This window comes from Callospermophilus lateralis, chromosome 20 (assembly GCF_048772815.1).
Source record: "Callospermophilus lateralis isolate mCalLat2 chromosome 20, mCalLat2.hap1, whole genome shotgun sequence".
NCBI lineage: Eukaryota > Metazoa > Chordata > Mammalia > Rodentia > Sciuridae > Callospermophilus > Callospermophilus lateralis.
Window position 1 is genome coordinate 8,731,380 of NC_135324.1, and position 24,755 is coordinate 8,756,134.

Genomic DNA, 24,755 nt, shown 5'->3' on the forward strand with positions numbered 1-24,755 from the left:
GAGCTGCATACCTAGCCAGCATTGTTGTTGTTGTTGTTATTATTTTGAGACAGTATTGCTAAGTTGTTGAAGCTGGCCTTGAATTTGTGATCCTTCTGCCTCAGCCTTCTGAGTTGCTGGGATTATAGGCATTAACCTCCGTGCCCAAATGTCAAAAATCATTTTTTATTTAATGTATTTTATTCCTCTCCCCAGAACTCTACTACTCTTGTGATTTTCCCTCCTCTTTATTCCCTCATTTTCTCTTGACATAAGTGCTCAAAGTGAGTTTATTACAGTAGTGTAGCTTAGCCTATTGAGATTGAGGTTCCCCCCTCCTCCTTCCCAGGAACCCAGGACCTCAGGCATAATAGGCTCTCTAGCACTGAGCTATATCCCAGGACCCCAAGAACCATTTTTAAGTCTACTCTCTCAGTATCCTACACAATTTATAACTGAATCCTGTAAGTGCTGGCCTTGGAAGAGGGAAGGCAGTTCCCTCCTTTTGCTGACTAAGAGTATCTTCCTGGGATAGCCTCATTCTGTTGTTCTTTAAGTAGTTCTTCCTCTAAAGTCTGCTCAGTCCTCAATTCACTTTTTAGAGGGTAACCACCTGCATTACTCAAGGTTATCTCTATCTATCATTTAGTCCTAGTTTACCACTCCTGATATGCATGTAGAATAGCTGCTTATTTGTGACAGGTGCTTCATAAGCAAAACAGTGCTTGAGAGAATGAAATTAGAGAAAAGGGGAGGCAACAGAGGAAGGAAAATATATGTAGATAAAACTCATGATGGGTCCTGAAGAATGCATAGCTTTCATGAGAAAGGGGTAAAGAAGGAGAAAGGGGAACAGAGGGGCATCCCTGTGGGGTAAATTACACTTGGAAAGGATATAACTCAGAAATGGTAAATGGTAGGAAAAATGCATGCAAGGAGGCCATGGTAATGTTCAACCACATTTGTCAAGTCATTTGGGTTGCAAGTCTCACTCTAAAGCATGTGATTTGATTAGTGTAAGTCTCTAAGTTTATAAAAAAGAGAAGTACAAATCAAGAGTCTCTAAGTTGATAAAAAAGAGAAATCCAGGCACAAAATGGCCTTATGGAATCTGCCATCTTCTTTTCCAGCACTCAGGTGGAAAATGTTTGCAGGTAGCTTTCCTTCTCTTAACAAAAGTAGGTTCCAGCAGCTCAGTTTACATTGAGGGATTAAATAACATAACCACAGTCTGCCTTCAGAACTGGGCTAGTTTTGAAATCTTCCTTGTGATTACGAGTGACCTGTACTCTGTGCTTGCTCTTGGAGTCAAGGGAATGAACTACTGTCACCTAAACAATGTAGACTGATAGAGGTGCTCTGGGTCCTGCAGATGACAAGTGGAGACTGACTAGAAAGGGAATGGATGCTGAGTAAGCAGAAATAATAGCTGATCACCACAAAAGCCTGACTTGGAATGATCCTCCTATACAAGGCAACTTAGAAGTAATCTAGTTGGAACTCTTTGTTTTACAAGTGAGAAAATTAAAACCCAGAAAGGGAAATCCCGAGAGAAAATAAATTAGTATATTGGACACCCAAAAATCAAATATGATTTGAATATACAATTGGTTAATCCAAAAATTCTCTTAAAAATAAAATATTGAAAAGTCATAAGTAAGTGTTTTTACTCAAGTCATACACATACACACACACAGGGTGGGGAAGAAGAGGAGGATGACTTGTCAATCTTGATGTGGGGTCAAGTTCCTTCCTGTGAATAGGTATCACCAGCCTGTTATGGGGGGGGCAGGGGCAGGGGCAGGGGCGGGGCAGGGGCGGGGCAGGGGCAGGGCAGGGAAATCAACTGTGATCAAATAGAGTCTTGGGCTTTTTAAAGTGAAGTGAAACCTTGAAAGTAGCTGCATGGAAACCTACTTGCAACATATTTTCTAGTATTCAAGATTTCTCTCCAATATTTTACTATTGTCTTGTCCATGATTAACAGTGACAAACTCACCCAATGTTTTTAAAGCACTCAAATTCATTTTCTCTGAAACAGCATTCTCTCTTCTTCCACTCATTTAATTTTAAGTACATTAAATAACTGTAGTAACACATTATTGGAATAAAACAATTTGAAAATAATAAATACAGTGAACTCTTGGTAGCCCAAATTCCTGCTGGTAGGAAATACTACACATCAGTCAATAAGTTATGAGTGTTCAGTGCTTTGGGGCATCAGATGGTACATCATAAAAAGAAAATAGCTTCTTTTGAGTTTACACGTTTCCTAGTTCAAAAATGACTACTAGCCAAAAATAACAGAAATTGGTTAAGAGAACATCTGTTGTATTATTTAATAGGAGACAGCATTCTCAAAGTTTGGGAGAGATAGTATATATGTACAGGTATAAATATACATATGCGTGTGTATGTATAAAAGGAAACAATTATTCCCAAATCTCTTTATCTAGGTTGTAAGTTTCTCTGCATTCCTTAACACTTGCTCAATGCCAAAATTCTCTAAATACCACAAGATTAAAAATAAGATGGCATCACCTCCACTGAGGTGTTCTTCTAACCCTCGCTTTCTCAGGCCACTCTGTTATGAGAAGCAGCACAGTCTGAAAAGTTTCCACAGGGATGTCTAAGACAGACAGATGGCCTCCTCTGTACTTTCTACTTTGGGGAATTAGGGAAGAGGCTTTCATGAATGCTTATAACATCAACAAACCACAATCGAGCCATCACTTCACTCCTGCATAGAAAGCCCCTCCAAATGAGAAATACCTTTTTGGATGAACATTTTCAAATTTATACATATAAGCATCTCTCTGCATATTCTTTATAGGTCCTCCTGTGAAAAAGCAGGAATTCATGAATAAAGACAGCGTGGCAAGGAACCAAAGGACTGATGGCACTTCCCTCAAAGTGGCTCAGATCCTAGTTGTGAACACTGCATGAGCATATAAATGAATATAGTGGTTGCTATAAAGTGGGTCCATGGCATGTTTTTGACTGTGGATGCCATGAATTTGCTTTGGGAGGGGCAGTGTGGAACTCTTTCTGGTAGTCTTAAAAAGTCATCCATGAGAGCTGGGGATGTAGCTCAATGATCAAGTACTTGTCTGGCATTCATGAGGCTCTGGGTTTGATCTACAGCACCACAAAAATAAATGAATGAATGAAAAACTTAATAAATTAATAATGATTTACTTTTGAGAAAAAAAATATTTTCCAGGTCAATAATAAATAGGGAGATGAGAGATAATGGTTGGCTTTTAGGCAGAAAAAGGTTCTAATTTGAGTACACACTAAAATTCAGAACAGTCTGGAGATGCTCGAGCTACTAACCTACATTCATATCCTTCAAAACTTTATGGTGACTGCCAATGTATCTCAGCTTCCTGACCTTTCTTCTTTCTTTGTATTTTCGTTATTGGTATGCTAGTCCTTAAGGAAAGGTGCTTTATGGTAATTATCCTATTAAGGGATTTTCTTATATTCTTTATTATCATCTGTCTTCTTCATATCAGATGCCAGACCTGATGTAGAACTGATATAGTTTGTAATCTGCTATGTCTCAGTAGACATATGCACATAGGCCTGAGACTCTGCTGGAGCTTATAACTTGAACAATTATAAAAAGACTTAAATTATCGTGACAGTGAACATACAGTATCTCACTGTACCCTTTTTAAACAAGCTTCTAGGTCCCCCCAAAACATGCCTTGCTTAAAAACAGCATTGTGGATCAAGGCAGTATTTATGTTTTTCTTGGTGTTTTCTCCCAGTCACCTAACAAAACTGACACATGAGGTATATTCTAGGTAATTATGGAAGGATACAGTACAGCATATCTAAATTGAGCCAGAAATATTTTAGTTCAGATCTTCACAGCTTTGAGCTTTCTGGTTTTATGAAACATAAAGCATTTGATCTTGGGATCATGAGTAAAATCATGAAATCATCTTCTATAAAGCTGATTTTTTTTTTAATGCTGGGTAGAGTTTTGGTTTTTGTTGTTTTTGTCTATTGCTTCACATATAACAGATTTAATTCAGAAAGCAAACTGTTCTACAGGCCCACTGGAAAACCACCACCAATTGTGAGAGTCATTAGAGTTAGCTTTGAGAATCCACCCTTCATTTCACTAGCTTCCCTAATGTTAATGATCATAGCACTGATGAAAAATTGCTGGTTCATGACCTCTACTGGCTCTAAGCAAAGGACACCCAGGACTGCCTACTCTCACAGAAGCAAAGCATTTTGGACAGTGAAGAGTTTAAGGTGACGTGGGGATGCTTTGCTCCAAAGACATGAGGTCTGAAGAGGATTACTGTGTGTTCTAGCTAATGGGCAACACAGGAGTGAGGAAAATGCCAGGAATTCCTTGGCTCATCAGGAAAGGCAGAAACTACAAATTACACAAGTGCTTTGGCTCAGGAGCTAGAGGAGGGCTGCCAAGTTCTGGAGATATTCCCTAAATCTGCCATGAATACTGGGCAGCCAGTGGGACTACAGCTGACCATCCCAGAGCTTGGCTTCAGTTATCATTAAACTGTGAAGGGCAGAAACTATACCTTTGGCTAAAAAAAAAAAAAAAAAAAACACTGATTCTTCATTTTCTATAAATGGAAAATAAACACAGAAGATAAAAGGAGATATAAAGCTACTTTCATAGCAACAGGGTACTTGCTTGCAATTCAGCCAAAAACAATTTGTTATGTTTATGCACATACAAAAAATCCCAGCCAAAAATCCAGATGTTGGATGAACATGATCAAAATATGAATCTAAAGGGTAATAATGTGAATTATTAATTAGCTTTTTACCTTTTCTCAATGAAGTGTTTAACTTAGTCAAAGACAGAGGATGTATGATGAATGCTGCAGAATGTGCCAATTCAGTATGACCCAATACAGAACATCCACAAAACTGAAAAAATATAGGGGTGGTGAGGACAAGGAAGGGTAGGAAAACTTACTTGCCCTTATAGAATATGCTCCATTTATAGTTTAATTCTAGATGTTCCACAGCTTTGGTCAGAAGCCTCAGCTTAACTGAAATGTTATTTCTTTCTCCACTTTATTAGGAGTGATACCATAAAGGCATTGCTTCAATCTTAATGTTCTATCTGCTATGAAATTGAAAGAAGCTTGGTTCTCTTCATTACAATGCACATTTACAGTATGGCTGGATAGAAGCTATATAGCCGTTTCTATGCATCCACATGACAATATTCATTTTTCTCTGAGTAGGAAAGTTTTGCATGAAATGGTTACTGTTCCATGCATCTCAATATTACTTTTAATAATGAAAACATTTTTCCTCCATTTCATTGTCTAGGGCTCTTTTTTCCCTTCCTTTCTCTTATCAGTTCATGATGCTATTTTGTGTCTGATTTTGTAAACTTGCATATCCTCATACATGCATGAAAATAGTATTTTCTTTTAAGTATTTCTGAAACCTTTCACATAACTAGTAATTTCCTAAAATAACATGCACCTGGGGCGGTAACCATGGAATATGGGCATCATTATGTGGTATCTAGAGCTTATGAAGAGGATCTCAGCTGAGACCTGTAATTTGTTGGTTTGCCTTGATTCATGCCAAAGATCCTTACCATTCACCTCTCCATAGAGACATCTGAGTGAGCCTTGTAAGACCCTCACATCACATCTCACATATACAATTCAGGTTATACTCTACAGACTTTCAGACTCAAGTACAAACTCATTGTGATTTTCAGGAGCCTTAGCTATCCAACTCTGGCCTACTTATAAACCCTAATTTGTGTGAGGCCCTTATATGATGTGTGATTCCTGATCCACCCAGATATACAAACACCTAAAAATTTGGTTTGAGTATTGCAATATGCAGGCAAAGAACTGAATGCTAGTGATACAATGGTACACAGACATATTTTCAGAGAGATAAGTAATAAGGTAATACAATCATGGGCGACATGTGGGATGCTGGAAATGCAGGAGAATGATCTACCAGCTGAGACTGGAATTGAGTGTGATGACCTCAGAGAGTTTTATAGTTTGGATCTTCATTACAATGCACATTGACAGTATGGCTGTCAATGTGTATCTCCCAAAGGCTCTATATTAATGGCTTGTTCTCCAGTGTGGAAAACTTTAAGAGGGAGGCCTAATGGGAAGTCTACGCCATTGTGAGTGTGCTCTTGAAGAAGATTATGAGACCCTGGCCCCTCCTCTCTTTTTGGCTTCCTGGTCATTAAAAAAAAAGTGTATTTTATTCTCCTTGTGCTCCTGCTATGATGTGCTGCCTCATCCAAGGCCCAAAGCAATGGGGCCAATCAATCATGGATTGAAACCTTTAAAACTGTGAACCAAAATATCATTTTTCTCTCTATAAGGTGATTATCTCAGTTATTTTGTTATAATGACAAAAATCTGACTAACACATGGTTTCCACGCAAAACTAATATCTAAGCAAAAACCCAAAGAATATAGAGATATCAGTCAGCCAGATAGTATAATCATGACTAGTCATCCAGTAAAGAGGGGTCTTTCTAATGTCTTATAATCAGCAACATTTTTAAAAACTGTAATTATTTCACGATGGTTGCAATGTAGGACTATGGTGCAGAATGAATGATTGGCAGCTCCCCTATTATGTCTTCCCCTTCAATCCTCTGTCCCCACATACTTACACCCTCTTCTTATTGTCTGCAAGAGGAGCTCCCAGTCTTTACTTCATGTACTACATTCTCAGAGGAGTATTCTCCACCCTTATCATCATCCTGCACTGACAAAGACTCCTTGACTTTTCTGACACTTTCCCTCAATTATACCTGCTTTGAAGGTGTCTCCATAGTTTTTTTTTCCTCCTAGCAAGAGCAAGGGACATAATGAAAATGTATTTGAGTAAAAAGGAGAAGAGATGGTTAAAAACCTCATCTTTTATACTTGCAATCTATCTACAAATGCATTGGTCTGCACTGTAAGATAGGCAATCTGATCTAGACATATATTAGGGAATGAAATTGATTCAAAACCTTCCAATGAAAACATGAGTGACTCATGAGGTCTTTACCTCCTTCTGATAACATACAAAGGGAATAGTGATTAAAAAAAAAGCCTAAACAGAGCATGAAATCTTCTAGGGAAAATACTTAATTAGAGTGGAGAAAGAATAGAAAACAATGCAATTATTGCATCTCCTTTGAGCAAGAGGAAGGAGTTCAATCATTGTGCAAAGCATATTTTAAGAAGTCTTTGGGGGACCTGCACCATCATAAAAGAGATACAAAGCTGGACATTTGCAGAGGAGTTCCTTTCTCTTGACATAGTATCTTCTTTTAGAAATAACTTTCCTTTTAAAATTAAATAAAACAAATTATAATCAGCATGTTACCTTAGGTCAGAAGGATACCAGTAAACACCTTTGCTGCTGGTGTCACAAGAAACTGTTGAGCTGAAGCATCTCAGTTCTGTGTCCCAATGAAAGAAAATTTACAGTGTAGTGCAAAAAGTCAAGCAAGATAATTTGGGGCTGCGGATGTGGCTCAAATGGTTGCGTGCTTGCCTGGCATGCATGTGGCCCGGGTTCGATCCTCAGCACCACATACAAAACAAAGATGTTGTGTCCGCCAATAACTAAAAAATAAATATTAAAATTCTCTGTCTCTCCCTCTCCCTCTCTTTAAAAAAAAAGATAATTTTATTAAAAGTGAAAGTAAACTAACGCTCAAGCAAACAGCTCTCTAAAGAAACACTGTGTTGTCTCTGAGCAGAAAATGACAAAGAAAGCTACTCTATTTTCTAATTTGTTGCTTTGATATTTCCCAGGAGAACTGGGTTCCACCTTCTGCAGTCTTTACCAATCTCCTCCTTCATATTGGAGGGAAGTTTTTTACCCTACTAGGTCCTAACTGGAACTGTCATGACAACCAATCTATTCATGGAGGCTTCATCTATAAGTTTTTAATCCTGTGTTCTCATGGGTGCTGGTATTAATGATGGGACAGACTTCATCTTAGTAAGCCTGTGCTACTAAAGGAATTTCGCTTCTGAAATACACCAAGAAACCTATGACCATAAATCCTAACTTTACAATGCCTTCAGTAGACTGTCAGAAGTTAGCCTTATTGATTTTTTTTAATTGACATATTTCTTAATTAGCTATCTTTGTTTCTCCCTGTTTATTCTTAGGGAGGTATGTACACCTCTTGTTCTACAACTTACTTGATTATTCATTAAAGGCAATTCAAAGAAACCCTTGTCCCTGCTATGTTACGGTTCACATTTCATTACTCATTACCACTACCTAACACTTTTATCTCTCAAAAAATCTTTGTAGTAGCAAAGAAGATAGAGTAAAAGGAAGGAGAACAAATTTAGGAAAGCAAGAAAAAGACTAAGAGTGAGAAAATAAGAGATCTAGGAAACCAAGGTGACATTGATGCCTACTAAGAGTAGTGTGCTACTCATCCTACTCATCAGAACTTTCTGGGTCTGCAAGAGACCTGGAAAGGAAAAGGGGAAAATGATTCCTGTAGTTTTTCCACTAAGGAAGTAATGGATACATTACAAAGGGAAAATGGTCTTCTCTGAAAATGCAGCAAACTTAATACACACTTGGATGCATTATTATTTCACTTCTTATTAATGTTAATGATTTCCTCTCAGAAAGCTCTCCTCTCATAAAAAAGAATATATGCTAATTGCAATATTATGAAAACAATATGATCACTACAAAAGAGGAATGTCAACTCAAAGAACAGACCAGGTGTATGGATTCATTTGCATTTCATGGCAACATGTTGGAAACCAGCCTGCATAAATTATGTGCAAACACCAAACCCTCAAAGAGACACATGCTTTGGCAGTGGAACACAGCACCAACCACTCTCTCAGCATATCCTACTACTGACAAAACACCTACCTTCTACAGTGGCTCGCTTGGGCTGGATGGTGATGGCTCCTTCTGCAATATCTTCATGCTGGTGTAGAGGGTTTATTTTGGATCCCCAGCTGTCTGATCCCACCCAAAGAAAATGTCCCACTTGGTCAGCTCTTTTGGCTGCTGCAAGAATTTGCCTGTGGAAAGGAATATAAAAAGGAGCATTAAAATAATAATAATAAAATTAAAAGGAACATTAATGATAAATAGCAGAAGCTGGAAAAAAGCATATTCAAAATCAAGTAGAAGGAAAGCAAGCTGTTTTTCTCAAAAAGTAAATAATTGATGACAACAAAAAGCATGCCAAAGGATTTATATGCCTACTAAGAGATTTTGTAAACCAATAATAAAAATGTCAAAGCATCTCGAATAAAATAGTCAAAGGACATAAAAAAAATTAAATTATAAAGAATTATAAATGCCCAATAAGCTGGATATGTCATAAAGAAAGGGAATATAAACTATAACAAGATAGCAAATTCATGTCCTATTTGGGACTTTTTTTTTTTTTTTTTTTTTTTGAGTTTGCACTTGGTGCTGAAGAAAAGACTTCCATTTACAATTGGTGGAGTCATTTCAAGAAAGCAATATGTTCACATAAATCAAAGTTATTTATTAAAATAAACAATTTGACATTAAACAAAAAATTATAATCTATGTTTATGGATTAAACTACTTTATAAATAGCAAAGACAGTAAGAGTAAACGAAAGAAAAAAGAAAACTAGTTATTAATGGAAAATCATTACAGTAGTATTTTTGGAAGAAGAGAGGGATGAGAAGTAATTTTGTTTTCAGAACACACACAAAAAAAGTACAACTAAAGCTCCTTTGGTGGGTAATGCAACAGGGAAAAAAAGAAAAAAAAAAAAAAAACTTGTTGGCCTCACCGGATTTGAGGTTACCAGAGATATAGAAATAAAAACAAAAGGACTGACTTAAAGCATGTACAGGAAATGACAAAAAGCCAGCTCATTTCTTCAAGTCAGGAAAAGGAAATGGTTATTTTCTTAAAAAGAAATATAAACAATGGATTCTGATATTGTGAACACTCAATAAAAGATGAGTTATATAAAACATGACTGCAAATTAGTGCAACCTTTCTGGAAAGTAGTGTGGAAATTCCTTTGAAAACTGGAAATGAAATATAAGCCCCCACTCCTTTGTATTTACACAAAAGAACTGAAATCTGCATCGTGTAGTGATACAGCCATATCAACGTTTACAGCAGCAGAATTCACAATAGCTAAATCATGGAATCAACCCAGAAGGCCATCATAGATGAAAGGATAAAGAAAATATTGCATATATACATGATGGAGTTCACTCATAAGGAAGGATGAAATTATTGCATTTCCCAGTAAATGTATGGAACTGGAGAATACCATGTTAAGTGAGATAAGCCAGACACAGAAAAATCAAGAATCAAATGTTTTCTCTCATTATATGGAAGCTAAAGCAAAATAAGGGTAAGCAGAGTGGGGGAACAGAAATTCATAAAGATGTAGCAAAGATCAGTGGAGTAGAAGGAGGAGACTGAAAGGAAGGAAGAATAGGAAAGGGAAGGAAATATAGAAGAACGAATTTAACAAAATCATGCCATGTACATTTATAAGCATATCACAGTGAATTCCACCTTTAGATATACCTACAAAGCACCAAGCAAAAAATATATGAGGGAAAGGAAAACCAATAAGGTAGAGTAAAGAGAACAGGGGGAAGGAGAAGGGGAGGGAAAAGGTGTGGAGTCCCAGGACTAAAAAGTAGTAAATCAAATTCCCTGCATGTACGATTTTGTCAAAATGAACTCAAGCATTACATATAACTATAATACACTATGAAAATTAAAAAATAATTATCCAACAACAAAACCCATTGAGGTAAGGATGGGAAGAAATGTCTACAAATCAATATATTAAATATTGAAATGGTAAGACATCAGGAAACATTCAACTTCTGCTTACAGAGCACGAGAAACCAGGAAAAAAGTTTGTTAAGTTCTGAACCATCTCAGAGGAAAGACCTGAGATACTGATTTACAGGAAATCCCTCAACAGAATGACCAGTTTGATGCCTGACCAGCCCAATGGGGACCCTTAGGTGTAAGTGTAGCCCAGGTACACAATGGAGGATCACAATGCCTAAATGAAATGTGAATGGCCTGAAGTTCCCTTAACTATAGAAAATCTCCTACATAAAATAGAATAATGAACAAGAAAAAAGACATTGGTGTGGTATGGGGAAGAGATAATATAAGAACAAAATAACAAATACATTTAATTGAAAATTTTCACTTCTGTAAACAGCAAGATGAAACAGTAACACTATGGAACAACTCTTCCAAAAAATATGAAATCAAAATTATATTTGAAGAGGTAAAAGAAAAAGTTTAGGAAACACTGCAGAAAGTAAAACAACCAAAAATAAATAAGAAAAAAGTGTTAAAAAACAGATATAGGAAACCCTATATCCAAGTAACATTTGCACAACAAATGTGTGATGTTTTTTTTTGGGGGGGTCCTCTGGGGATTAAATTCAGGGACACTCAACCACTGAACCACATTCCCAGCCCTATTTTGTATTTTATTTAGAGGCAGGGTCTCACTGAGTTACATAGAGTGTCTTACTTTTACAGAGGCTGGCTTTGAACTCAAGATCTTCTTGCCTCAGCCTCCCAAATAATTTTTTAACGTTATTAATTTTAATTTAAATAATTTTTTAATTTTAGTGTTTTTTTTTTTAACAGAAGAAAAATCCAAGAAATTGAAAGGCCTGGATTTCCAAATTAGGAAAGATAAAATAGTGTAAAAATGGGAGAAAATAAAGCATATTACAAAAATTCAAGATGACTGAAAATAATGAGTATTCTGAAATCATTCAGAGAGAAAGTTAGGACACGTGCAGAGAAATAAAAAGATCAATTGCTCAAGTGCAAAAAAGAAAAAAATGAAGGATGAGACAGCAATGATGCATTAACTCCAAATTTGGGGGCAAAATTTGTTGTTTAATCCAAAATAATATTAAAAAAGTAAATAAAAACCCCAATACAAAGAGAATTTGCATGCATGTCAAGTGGGTCTTATAGGTTTTTCCATGCTAAACCAGAATTTCACAACCTCTACAAGCATGAACTTCTCTTTAGGCACCTACAGATATTTGTTGTGAATCATTTATGGGCTAGATATGGTGTATTTAAGAAAAAATACATGAGACAACACCTTAACACCCCAATTGTATTCAGTATAAAAACAAGTTTAGTCATTAAATATACAGAGATGTTTTAATTTACTCTTTTGAAAAATTTATTAAAGAATGTTCTCTAGGGACATGAGAAAATAAACCAAGAATAAAAATCACTCCAGAGCCAGGAAAGATCATTGAGAAAGAGAGCGTGTACACATGAGTGAAAGAACAAGCAAGAGAAAGAGTGAGAGAGTTTGAAACTCTTGACAGTAACTAGTCCAAATTAAGAGAATGATGGAGATTTCAGGAAGGATGTGCACAGGAAAAAATAATGGAACTCAGATTTTTTTCTATATGAACATATAGAAAAAAGTAGTAGACCTATGAGGTCAACAGAAAAATATTAAAGTAGCTTCACAAATAAAAAACATTGTCATGGGGCTGGGAATGTGGCTCAAGCAGTAGCGCGCTCGCCAGGCACGCGTGGAGTGCTGGGTTCGATCCTCAGCACCACATAAAAATAAAAGATGTTGTGTCCACCGAAAACTGAAAAAAATAAATAAATAAATAAATTCTCTTAAAAAAAAAAAAACATGGTCATGTTAGCATGAGGAAAAAGCAAAAAGATTTTTCTAAAATACAAGATAATAAAAAAAAACGATGCTATTGTGTGTGACAATTACATAATCATAATAAACACTTATTTTTATGAAATAAATATCTGATAGAATATACTGGGAAGTTAGGAGAGAAGTAAGTGACTTCAATCCTACCAGAAGGGAATTCATTATGCAGATAAGAGCAAAAAAAAGGGGGGGGGCCTAAAGATTAAAGAGTTAAAAATAGCAGGCTGGGGCTATAGCTCAATGGTAGAGCGCTTGCCTCACACATGTGAAGCACTGGGTTCGATCCTTGGCACCACATAAAAATAAAGATTATGTCCATCTACAACTTAAAAATAAAAGTTAAAATAGGCCCATGGTGGTGCAATTTAGTGAGATACTGTCTCAAAAACTAAAATGGGTTAGAGATGTGGCTCAGAGAGTAAGAGCCTCTGGCTTCAATCCCTGGTACAGAAAAAAAAAAAAAAAGCTTTATTTTCTAATGGATTTACTTTTATAATCAGAAAGGTATTTCAGAAAAAGATTCACTGTTGCCTAAAATCCAAATGATCAATACTCTGAATGATTTAACACTTAGCTTCAGAATCTAGATACTAATGTCTTCTCACTGCTATTCTCAGACCAAGTATTTGAAGTTAATGTTCCAAGAAATCTCAAAATCTCCCATCTACAGTGTAAAGCTTCTGAAACAAGAAATAAATAGCAAACATTGTAGGTGATCTGTACTCTTCAGATACCCGTGCTTCTAAGATCACATTTTGGAAGAAATATATACGTACTCCACTTTTATCACCATGCTCAAAAACTATGATTGCAGTCATTACAATAAATCACAGTATCCAGTAATACTCAGTGCACAGACCAGAACACTGAAAGAATGAACATAATTATTAAGTAAACTACATTCATTCTACATCCAAAATAAATATGCTAGCTACAGATCAAACATATTAGAACTCATCAATCAACAGATCTATCAGTAGTACATTTTGTATGTGCTGAGTGCATTTAAAATAAACATAAGGCCATGCCTTACCAATATGATACAAGTTTTAAAAATGTGTGAAATAGGTATGGGAAGGATTTGAGATAATCAAGGAGGTTATTATTAGTAGCATGGGGGAAAAAAGTGTACCACAAAGACAAGTATAGTAATTACAGAATTTCAAAAATAACTAAAACACTGATTAAAGAAAATATCTTAAGAACAACACAACCAGCATTTTCTAAGGAGAGAGAGAATACATTTAAGCGTAATCAGAAACATTTCCCTAGCAAGTATGAAAGAGACTTTGAAGAACAGATATTGGTTCATTAGAAAGAGAAAAGACAAAATGAATAAACGCTATGACAGAGATGCATTTGGGGTGGAGAACTGGGTGTGAGGTCTAAAATGTTAAAGTGGGACATTTTAAATAATTGTGTAGTTCAGAAAGAAAAGTTTGTACTTCCAATCATGAAGTTCTGCCATAAGACTATGTATTTCTTTCATGTATCCAATGCCACTCATTGACAATCAACTATGGCCTGTGTACTAGCACAGGTATTAAAAATACAAAAATCAGTCAAGGGAAGCATTATCTCTATGCTAATTAGGATTACAGATTACTGGAGAATACCGACATGAATTTAGCCACACAATGATATAACACTGCACTACTGGCATAAACTGAAGTATTATAATGAATTTTCCAAAGCTACTCTGTTCCATGATCTCCATGACAAAACAACACTAGAGCTGGCACTAGGGATGAAAAAGGGAAGGAAATGCATTCTAGGTAGGTGAAAGAGAAGGTATGAAGACCTGGGAGGAAGAAAATGCAAACAACCCCTTAAAAGTATTTTCATTGTATTGATGGGAAAACTGAGGACCTGAGAAATTGGGACTTATTGGGAGGAAATTGCCCCTAGTGGGACAGTGCCCATTGAAGTAGTTAAATATTCTCAGATTCAAGTTTAATACTTTTCCATGTCTCAGCCCTGTTGTCCACCTGCAATCAGAGATTCGTACCAGGATGGATTTATGGGTAGTACATAGACTACATAGACAGCAGAGTAGGGGCAGATAAAGGTACAAAGTCTGGTTACTGGCAGTGCAGAGATCCAAACAAATTGTGATCATGGCCTGGCCCTGTCTTTATTTTTGTTTTCCTGTGGATTAAACAGAGGGCCTCACAGGTGCATGATAAGCCCTCTACCAATGAGTTACAACCCCAGGCCTTGAGCACTACAACTTTACCCAATAAAAGATATTTGCCTTCACATTCAATGATATATAATTTTGAACTACCAGATAGACAATGATTTAAACCAGTTCTTTCACATCAGTGAATCAAAAACTGGCATGTCTCTAGGAGACAGTATTTTAAGGAACACATCTTTATCCTAGTACTTTCATTTCAAGGACTTTATCTTATCATATTTATTTATTTATTTAGGTACCAGGGATTGATCCCAGGAGTGCTTAACTATTAAACCTAATCCCCAGCCCTTTTTAATATTTTAGAAACAGGGTCTTGTTGAATAGCTAAGGCCTGGGCCTAAGTTGCTGAAGCTGGCCTTGAACTCGTGATCCTCCTGCCTTAGCCTCCCAAGCTGCTGGGATCATAAGCAGGCACCACTGCACCTGGCTATCTTATAATTCCTCGTAAGATAGATATATAATATTTTTGTATCATATTATTCCTGAACAAGGTATATAATACATCAATGTTTACATGTTAATAGATTTATATATTAAAGTCTATAATCAAACTTAAATGTCATCAACAAGGGGACATTTAGATAATTATATATGTAAAATAAAATTCTGCATGGCTATTCAAAAGACTACATCTATCAGGTACTGAGATCCTCAGTGAAAAAAGCCTGAGCAAAGACATTCAAGGTGCAGAATAGGTACAGGTAGTACATGTATTATATTAAAAACAGGAACATAAGCACAAACACAGTATCTCTAATAATGATCTAACAAGAGGCTAGAATGATCTAACAAGAACTAAGAGACAAGATAAATTATATTGTACCTTCTAGTGTGGATACTTACAGAGTTATTTTACTTTTGAATCAGGTATAATTACCATTTATTTTATAAAGATAAAAATAGATCCTGGACCAGATTGGGAGTGATTAGAAAAGGAAGCAGGGGACATCATGTTCTAGAAAGACCGGCTTTACATGGTTTGCCTACAAATCCAAGGAATTAGGGGAAAAGGGAAGATTATAAGTAGCTTTGTGTAGACTGAGAGAGAGGGAATAAAGACATGAGAAGGAAAAAGGGGATTCAGGAATCCACAGATAGGATAAGTTTTGTTCTGAACATAAGAGTTTAAGGCATTGCCAATAAACTAGACTTATATAAGACTTTACTAACATTAACAAGACATTCTTTAGATAAAAATCTACTATATCTGGATATGCTTTAAGAATCTTAGTGTTTTTTCTTCTTTTTAATAACTGAATACATTTATTTTCTAATAGAAAAGACAGAACACGAACAAGGTGCTATATCCATGGGAGAGTACAGCTCCCTGTGAGGGAATAGAGAGCACACACAGATATTGCCACTGTATCATTACGGCTTTGATCCTATGCTGTGTTTTCTCTTTCAGTCAGCATCCAGGTCTTTCTGTCTCCTATAGCTGCAACATGCATATGAACATATTTCACCAATAATCCTTACTTTATATCCTCATCGTTGGCAAAAATCACGACGGCCCTGGAGTTGGGAGTGTCCAGGAGCTGTTTGATAATCCTATCAAAGTCAATGGTCCTGTCTTTGCGCTCTTGGGGTATTCTCACGGACTGGGCAATGCAGAGCCCACCTGTTCAAAAGAAAGCAGAGTGTCAATAAAGTTCCCACAGAGATATGAAAGGAACCAGGGAAGGTAAATGGGAGGAGAGAATCCTAATTGCACAGCACTTCCCTGATGACGTACATGGCTTTGGAAGGCAAAAGACATGATGCTGTCTATTGCTCATAGTTCATATACTTGTCATTAGGCTATTAACCTCCCTCTCTCTGCAATGCACTTGTAAATGTCTAATTATACCTAGGAATACCAGTGATGTTAATTCTGAGTAGATAGGCAAACAGTGGCAGATAAGGTGGGCAGGTGGGAGAAGATGATATGCTACACTAAAATAATAAGGAAAATGGAACACCTAAAGCTCATGTTTTTCTGAATTTTCCAGTTTGGGGATTCTCAGTAAATTTTTTCCTTTCACACCAATCTCAATTTTCAAAACTCAGTTCCAATGAAATAAATCTAAAAGGAAAGCAAGAACATCAACTACTATATATCATAGTGTACACACACCATTTTTACATATTTATCTTATGCTATCTCATTTTATCCTCTTAAAACTCTTATAAGGTACTTACTATTACATATTTTAACTTCTGGAAAAGGTGGACTAAAGGATTTTTTACTCCATACTTCACAGTAATTATGATAAAAATTGATATTATGGATTTCAAGGTGGGAAAATATTCAATAGGTTACTAAGCAATTAGTAAACTTCTTCCTGTTCCACCTCCTGCTTAGTGATTGTTTCAGATTGTAATATTTTGTAAAACACACTTTAAGAAAGGCAAGTGTAGGTGAAAGGTGTAGAGTATATTTGTGGGAAAGACTATAAAGTCATTCAAGGGGCAGAAGACTTAGAGGTAGGGACAAGAAAAATGTCTTACTCTACAGACAGCTGTAGTTAGCAAGTTTACACTTTGCATAGACAATTGGTTGTATGTTACTAGGTATCCATAAATACAGAAAATATGAACCTCAACTCCAAATTGAGCATTTATTACACTTTACTGTCAATTAGTGTTAGTTCTAAGTGGCCCTCAATCTGCAGAGTGCCTGAAATTATCTGTTGTCCTGCTTCAAAATATTGCTAATAATATTATAAATCAACTTGACTTAACTGACATCTCTAGAGCAATCCACATAACCACAGAACAGCCCAGACTCTTTTCAAGTATAAATGGAATATTTACTGTGACAGAGCACTATATAAGGGCCATTGGGGGGGGGGGGGGGGGCTTAAAATTAGAAAGCATAGAAATCATACAAAGTATGTTCTCAGACCATAACAGGGTCACAGAAGAAATTAATAAAAAAGGTAACAGGAAAATTTAAATACTTGGAAATTAAACAGCATACTTTTAAATAACCCCCAAATCCAAAATGAAGTTCCCAAGAAAATTTAAAAACACTGAACTGAAAATGAAACCGCAACATATCAAATTCATAGATTATAGGTAAAGCAGTGTTCAGAAGGAAATCACCATTGTTCACTTAGCTTAGAAAACCTGAAATCAGCAACCTAAACTTCTACTTCAAGAGAAAGGGTGAATAAATACCCACAGAAGGCAGAAAGAAATAATAAAAATTAAAGCAAAAGTCAATGAATTTGAAGACAGAAAAAAATAAAAACAATGAAATCAAAAGTTACCATTTTGTTAGGATCAGTAAAAATTTACAAATCTTTTGACAGGCTGATCAAAATGGGAGGGATGGCAAATGACTGAATGAGGAATGAAACATAATACTGTCGAACTTACCCATGGATATTAAAAGCTAATAAGACGGTATTACAAATAACTTTATGCCAATGAATTCAGCTATGTAAAATTAAGAACTCCGAAATACACAAATTTTCATAACTATATGAAGAAAAAATATGTATGTAGAATCCTGGTATAAATTAAAAATTCCAAATTCACAGTTTAAATTTAAAAAAAAAAAAAAAACTTCCAAAAAGAAGATTCAGACTCAGATGGTTCCATTCATAAAGTCTACCAAACAATGAAGGAAGAAATAATCTCAGGAAATAGAAGAGCATAAATCATTCCATGAGTTCAGAATTATGAAACAACTAAAACAGACAATGTTTACATAATAAAGTGAAATACAGTAATAGAGTGTAGTGGCCAGGACAGACTAAAGATCTGTGGCCTGCTAGGTGGCTTTCTTGAGCCAATATTATAGCTGCCACCAAACTTGGATTCACACCTGCTATTCTACATCATGGAGGACCCAAAGATGAGCACCAGCAGATAAAAATGTGACCATCTTGAGAAAATAAGATTTTGGGGCATAAGGAACTAGGCCACCGGAAGTGACAAGAAGAAAACTGTGTCCCTAGACAGTTAATTTTTGTATAGATTATTAGGTATTTGTCAAGATTCATTATTTTTGCATGTGAATAGCCATTTCAGCATCATATGATGAACAGTCTTTTTTTCTTTTAATTTCCTTTGTAGCTTTCCTCACAGTCAGCTGATGGTAGCTGTTCTGGTGTATTTCTGAGTCTGTTTTCTCCTGTTCACCTAAGTGTCTATAATTTCATCAATACTGCACTGTCTTTTGAATATTGTAGGTTTTTTTTTTTTTTAAGAGAGAGAGAATTTTAATATTTATTTTTTAGTTTTTGACAGACACAACATCTTTGTATGTGGTGCTGATCGAACCCGGGCCACACACATGCCAAGTGAGCGCGTTACCGCTTGAGCCACATCCACAGCCCCTGAATATTGTAGGTTTATATGAAGTCTTGGACTTGGTTCTGTGAGACTCCAGTTTTGTTCTTTTTAGTTATTTTGTAGTACTAAGTATGGAATCCAGGATGTTGAATTATATCTCTAGTTAGTTTATTTTTTATTTTGAGACAGGATCTCACTAAGTTGCTGAGAAACTAGTGATCTTGTCTCAGCTCCTGAGTTGCTGGGATTATAGGCACGCACAGACATGTGGCTTTCAATTTTGTTTTTTCAGAATTTTTTCTGCTCGTCTAGTTCTTTTGCGTTTTCATATAAATGTAGAGTTAACTGTTAAAATTAACACAGATTAGAAAGTTCATTGAGATTTTGTGTTGTACTTACGACATTCAGGAGATTTTCAGTTTGTAAATTCTCCACACTTTCATATATAAGGACTCCATGGTTTTGGTGGTAGTGTTTGTGAATGGCATTGTTTTTAATTTATAATGTAAACTGATCATTGCTAATGTAGAAAAAAAAGGGAATCTATATAACCAGTTTTGGGATCTGACATCAAAAATACAATCTCTAAAGAAAAAAAAAGACACATTGGGTTTTGTGAAAATTTAAAACATTTTTCTGCAAAAAGACAGTATGAAGGGCTGCAGTTGTAACTCATTGGTAGAGCGCTTGCCTAGCATGTGTGAGGCACTGGATTTGATCTTCAGCATCACATAAAAATAAATAAAATAAAGGTTTTATGTCCATCTACAACTAAAATATATACATATTATATTAATATATGGCATTAATATGTACCATATATATGGTGTTAATAAAACAAGACAGACCAGGATAAAAATCACATATCTGATACTGGATTTGCATCCAGAATATACAAATAAACCAACAAAAACAAAGAAGAAAACAGGCAAATATCTCAATTCATATTTTTTTAAAAAATGACACAAACGTGATAAATGAGCATATAATAAGTTGTTCTATTGTGGTGTTAACTATTACAGTCAATGAGAGTAAGTTATAGGTTATATATTAGTGAAAAAATATATATTATAGATATATCTTGATAAGTGAGATAAGAATTATAAAGCAAGAACTGTCCTAGAAAGGCCTAAGATTCCATTTGGCTGCCCTCTATAAAAAAGTGTTACAAGAGCCGTTTCTGAGAAACTGAAATGAAAGCTGTTTTCTTATTAATATATTGTTTTCTGTACTTTGTACCCCACAAATATGTACTCAACTTAGGATATAGTGGTCTTGGTGACCCAAGACTTTGAAGTAGATTCTCACCCCTGCTAACCACCTGCGCAAACTCAGGATATGGTTGTCTAAAACCTGCTCAGCTCCAAGATGTGACTGTCTTGAGTTGCTGTGTAAATTGCTGTCTTAGCTTCTATGACTGACTTGCTTGCATGACGCTAAGGTAATTCCCCGAGTTATGGTTTTCGTCCTTAAATTCCCAAGCCACAGGCTAAAAAACAGCTGTTCTCCCACAGCGCCTCAGTCTCTGTGGGTAGGTTACAGTGCCTGGCCAGGTAAATGAAGCTCTCTCTGATTTGAATTCGGACTTAGAGTGTTTTCTGAAGCGGCTCCCCATAACAGTTCCGTATCACTCAGGAGAAATGTTGGTAAAACCAGAGGTAGAGGGAGAAAAAAAAAAAAATGGCGGATTAGAATGAAGCAGCGTTTCTCACAGCTTGGCTACCGGGGACACAAACCGCGTGGATACTGTTTCCCCCCCACGTGGGTGAAAAGGAATTTCACTAACATTCAATATTGGACAGAGAGCCTTAGAAAAATACAAAGTTTGGATCCATTAAACAAGGAAAAGAGACAAAATTCGAGAAACTGCTTATGGGAGCAGTGGAATTACCACACGAGACGGGCAAAGCTGAGAAATATCACAGACTTAGCACAGAAAATCCTGAGATTGAAGGGGTAACCTGTCCTAGCCAATCCAGAGGCTGTCCAACTCATTAAACAGGCCCACAAAAGAAGCCCCAAGTTTACCAATTGTCTGCGGGGAGCCGAGCCGGGAGCCATCTTGGAACTGTGTGCAGTGGCGCAAGGGGATCTGGGAACTCGGACCTGGGAGTTCCGGCTGACACCGCGTAATCTGACCTGAGCCTGCGAAGACTTAACTGAGTCCAGCAAACCTGAGGAAAACCCAACACAGACACTGAGAACATTTTGCCCTTTGAGTCTGTCACTTGGCATGCTCACAAGGCCAGTTACAGTGGGTCAGGAATTTGAAGGGTGGGTGTGTCAGTGCTCAGTACTCAGTCCCCCCTCAACACCCCCCCCAATTTTTTGAAGGTAATTATTTTCCCTTGATCTGCTTTCTATATAGTCTTTTTTACTACTCTATTTCCCTTGTTTCCCTTTTGGCTAACAGCCAAATTTTACTATTCTCTTTAACTCTTCCTTATTATTTTACTTATTTTTTTCTCCTTCCTCATAACCAACACATCTACATTTACTGCTGCATTTGCCCTATTGATCTCTTCAAATTGCAAACACCTTTCTATCTTCCTATCTCATTTCTTTCCTCTTAATCCTTTATCGAACCCAGGGCCTCACATGTGTAGGCAAGCACTCTACCACTAAGCCACAACCCCAGCATCTATCCTTAAAACTCTTAACAGTAATTGGTTTATATAACTTAGGTCCCACCACCATTGTTATAGCAATAATTAATGTGGTGGGATACATAGACAACACTTATTGCTTGATTTTATGCCAGACATAATTTTTGATTATTGCTTTTACCAATGAAAATTGCTGATTGCACCATTTCTGCTTATTGTGTCAATTAACATTGTAGACATCATAATAGGAATGAAGTACCTAGTCTATTGCTATATATTGTTTGCATAGGTTGTTGCTATTATTAGGTTACCCCCCCCCAAAATCTGGGAGATACTAGTAATATACAGGGACATGATAAGCTCACAGAGTAAAAACTCTGCTGCTTCAAAACCATCCAGATAGATGGGTAGACACACAAATAATATGAAAAAGCAAAGGAACAAACCATCCCATATAACACATAATACCTCAACAACAGAATTCCCTTTACACCACAATGGAGGAAATGTCATAAAATTTAGAAAGTTCATTGTCAAACTGATCTACAAGGTAAAATATGACTTAAGGAATAAAATCAGGGAGAAAGTACAAGAAGTGAAAGATTACTTAAATAAGGAGATAGAGATTCTGAATAAGAATTAATCAAAAATCCTCTAAATTAAGAAATCAATTAAAAAAATTAAAAATTCAATGAAAAGAATCACCCATTGGATAGACCACTTGGAAGATGTAGTTTCAGGCAACAAAGACAAAACATGTAATCTTGGAAATAAAGCTGACCATGGAGAAATGATGTTAAGAACCCATGAACAGGGCTCGGGTTGTGGCTTAATGGTAGAGCACTTACCTAGCACATGGGTTAAATCCCCAGCACCACATGAAAAAAAAATCAAAAATAAAGCTATAAAAAAGTTTTATTTTAAAAAAGAACCCATGTATAGAATTTTCAAGAAATATGAGATAAAATGAAAGGCCAAATTTAAGATACACGAGGCTAGATGAAGTCTCTGAAATACAAACTAAAGAATGTACAATCTTTTCAATGAAGTAATATCAGAAAATTTCCCATACCTAAAGTGGAAAATCAAATACAGGAGGCATACAGGACTCCAAATATACAAAATTACTACAGACCCAGTCCAATATACATTATGAATATGCCTAGAATAAGGATAGAGTTTTAAAGGCTGGTGAAGAAAAACAAATGGTCATATTTAATGGTAACTCAATCCAGACCTTAGCTGATTTTTTCCTGCCCAGACCCTAAAAGCTAGGCAGGTGGTCTAGGAATAAAATATACCAAACTCTGAAAGAGAATGGATGTCAAGCAAGAATACTATATCCAGCAAAATAAAGCTTTACATTGAAAGATGGAGCAAAATACCTTCCACAATAAACAAAAGTTAAAAGAATACACAACTAGAAGTCCAGCACTACAAAACATACTTGATAAACTATTTCATGAAGAAGAAATGGAGAATAAAAATGAATAGAAATAGGAAAGATAGCAGAATGAATCTGACATAATTTTCTTATGTACATATATGAAAATATGTAACTGAATCCCATAATAGTATATATTCACAAGAATATGGTCCTAATTAGAATAAGATAAAATATATGCTTGTATTTTTGTATCACAATGATTCTACTATCATATATAGCTAAAAAGAATAAAAAAAAACAGTGATATACCATTATGTACATATTTGAATAGAATAGTAAAAAACATCAACAAACTAACAAGACTAAATGCTGGAGAAGATAAAGAGCAACAGGAATGTTCATTTATTGCTAGTAGGAGAATTTAAAAAATCACTCATTAGAAAGTTATTATATACAATTTCTATCCTGGGCTTTTGGTCAAGTGAATTGAATACCTCTATTTACACAAATGTGAATGCACATGTTTATAGCAACTTTATTAATCACTAAAACTAGAAATAATCATTCAACATTAAAAAATGCAGAGAATACTACTCCATAAGAGAATTCTATTTTTTTTTATCAGCTTTGTCATTACTGCCAAACAACCTGTCAAGAACAATTTTAAAGAAGGAAAAGTTTGACATTCAGTTACAGAGGTCTCAGTCCATAGCCAGTCCATTATTCTGGTGAGGCACAACATCATGTCAGGAGGGTGTGGCAGAGGAAAGCAGCTCAGAACATGGCCACCAGGAAGTACACATAGCTGTGTCCACCAAGGAAAAAAATATACTTTAAAGTCACGGCCCCCACCCTCCCTGTCACCTACCTCCTCCAGCCATAATCTACTTTCCTTCAGTCATCATCCAGTGATTTCCTATCAGAGAAAATTAGAGAAATCTAATCTACTAATTAGATTAAGATTGTCATTACCCAATCACTTCACCTCTAAAGTTTCCTGCATCATCTCACACAGGAGATTTTGGGGGACACCTCATATGTAAATCATAACACTACTCAATAAACACTCAGTAACTGTTGGTTCATTCAAGAATGGGAATTATTACTAAATGCATTTTTCCATACCTGAGATGAAAGAGTCAATTGCAGATAATGGAAGCCAGGTTTCTCATGGTCAGAAAAAGTTTAAACATAAGAAAAGGGATAAAGCTGGGATGAGTCATGTGGTGCTCAGAGTCAGAAACCAGAATAAACTCGAGTTTTAGAAACAGAAGTTTGCATACTATGCTATGGTTCGAGTATGTGTCTCTCCCCAAATAATCTATGCTGCAACTTAATCCCTGATGTGGAGCTGCTGCTGCTGGTCTGGGCAACTTCACTTTGAGAACCGCTGGACTAGGTGCAACTGCTAAGGTGGCCAGGAGTGGGAGTTAGTTTTGAGAAATACTGGCTTAGATGCCTCCATGTAAGTTGGAACCAGTCCCGGTAGTAGAATTTGTGTGCATATTCTAGCCAAACATTTTTAGAGAGCTCTTAGGATGGTGAAATGGAAAGAAGGGGATGGATCATTAT

At 36.1% G+C, this 24,755-nt stretch overlaps 1 protein-coding gene across 1 annotated transcript in view; it reads right to left on the reverse strand.

Annotated features, from left to right (window-relative positions):
* The window catches only part of Grm7 (glutamate metabotropic receptor 7), a 769,727-nt gene that overhangs the window by 313,070 nt on the left and 431,902 nt on the right, over nt 1-24,755 (reverse strand). The window contains exons 3-4 of the mRNA XM_076841104.1: nt 16,386-16,527; nt 8,881-9,035 (exon numbers count right to left, since the gene is read on the reverse strand). Coding sequence (XP_076697219.1) covers nt 8,881-9,035; nt 16,386-16,527 — 297 coding nt within the window. The remainder of the gene's footprint in view (nt 1-8,880; nt 9,036-16,385; nt 16,528-24,755) is intronic.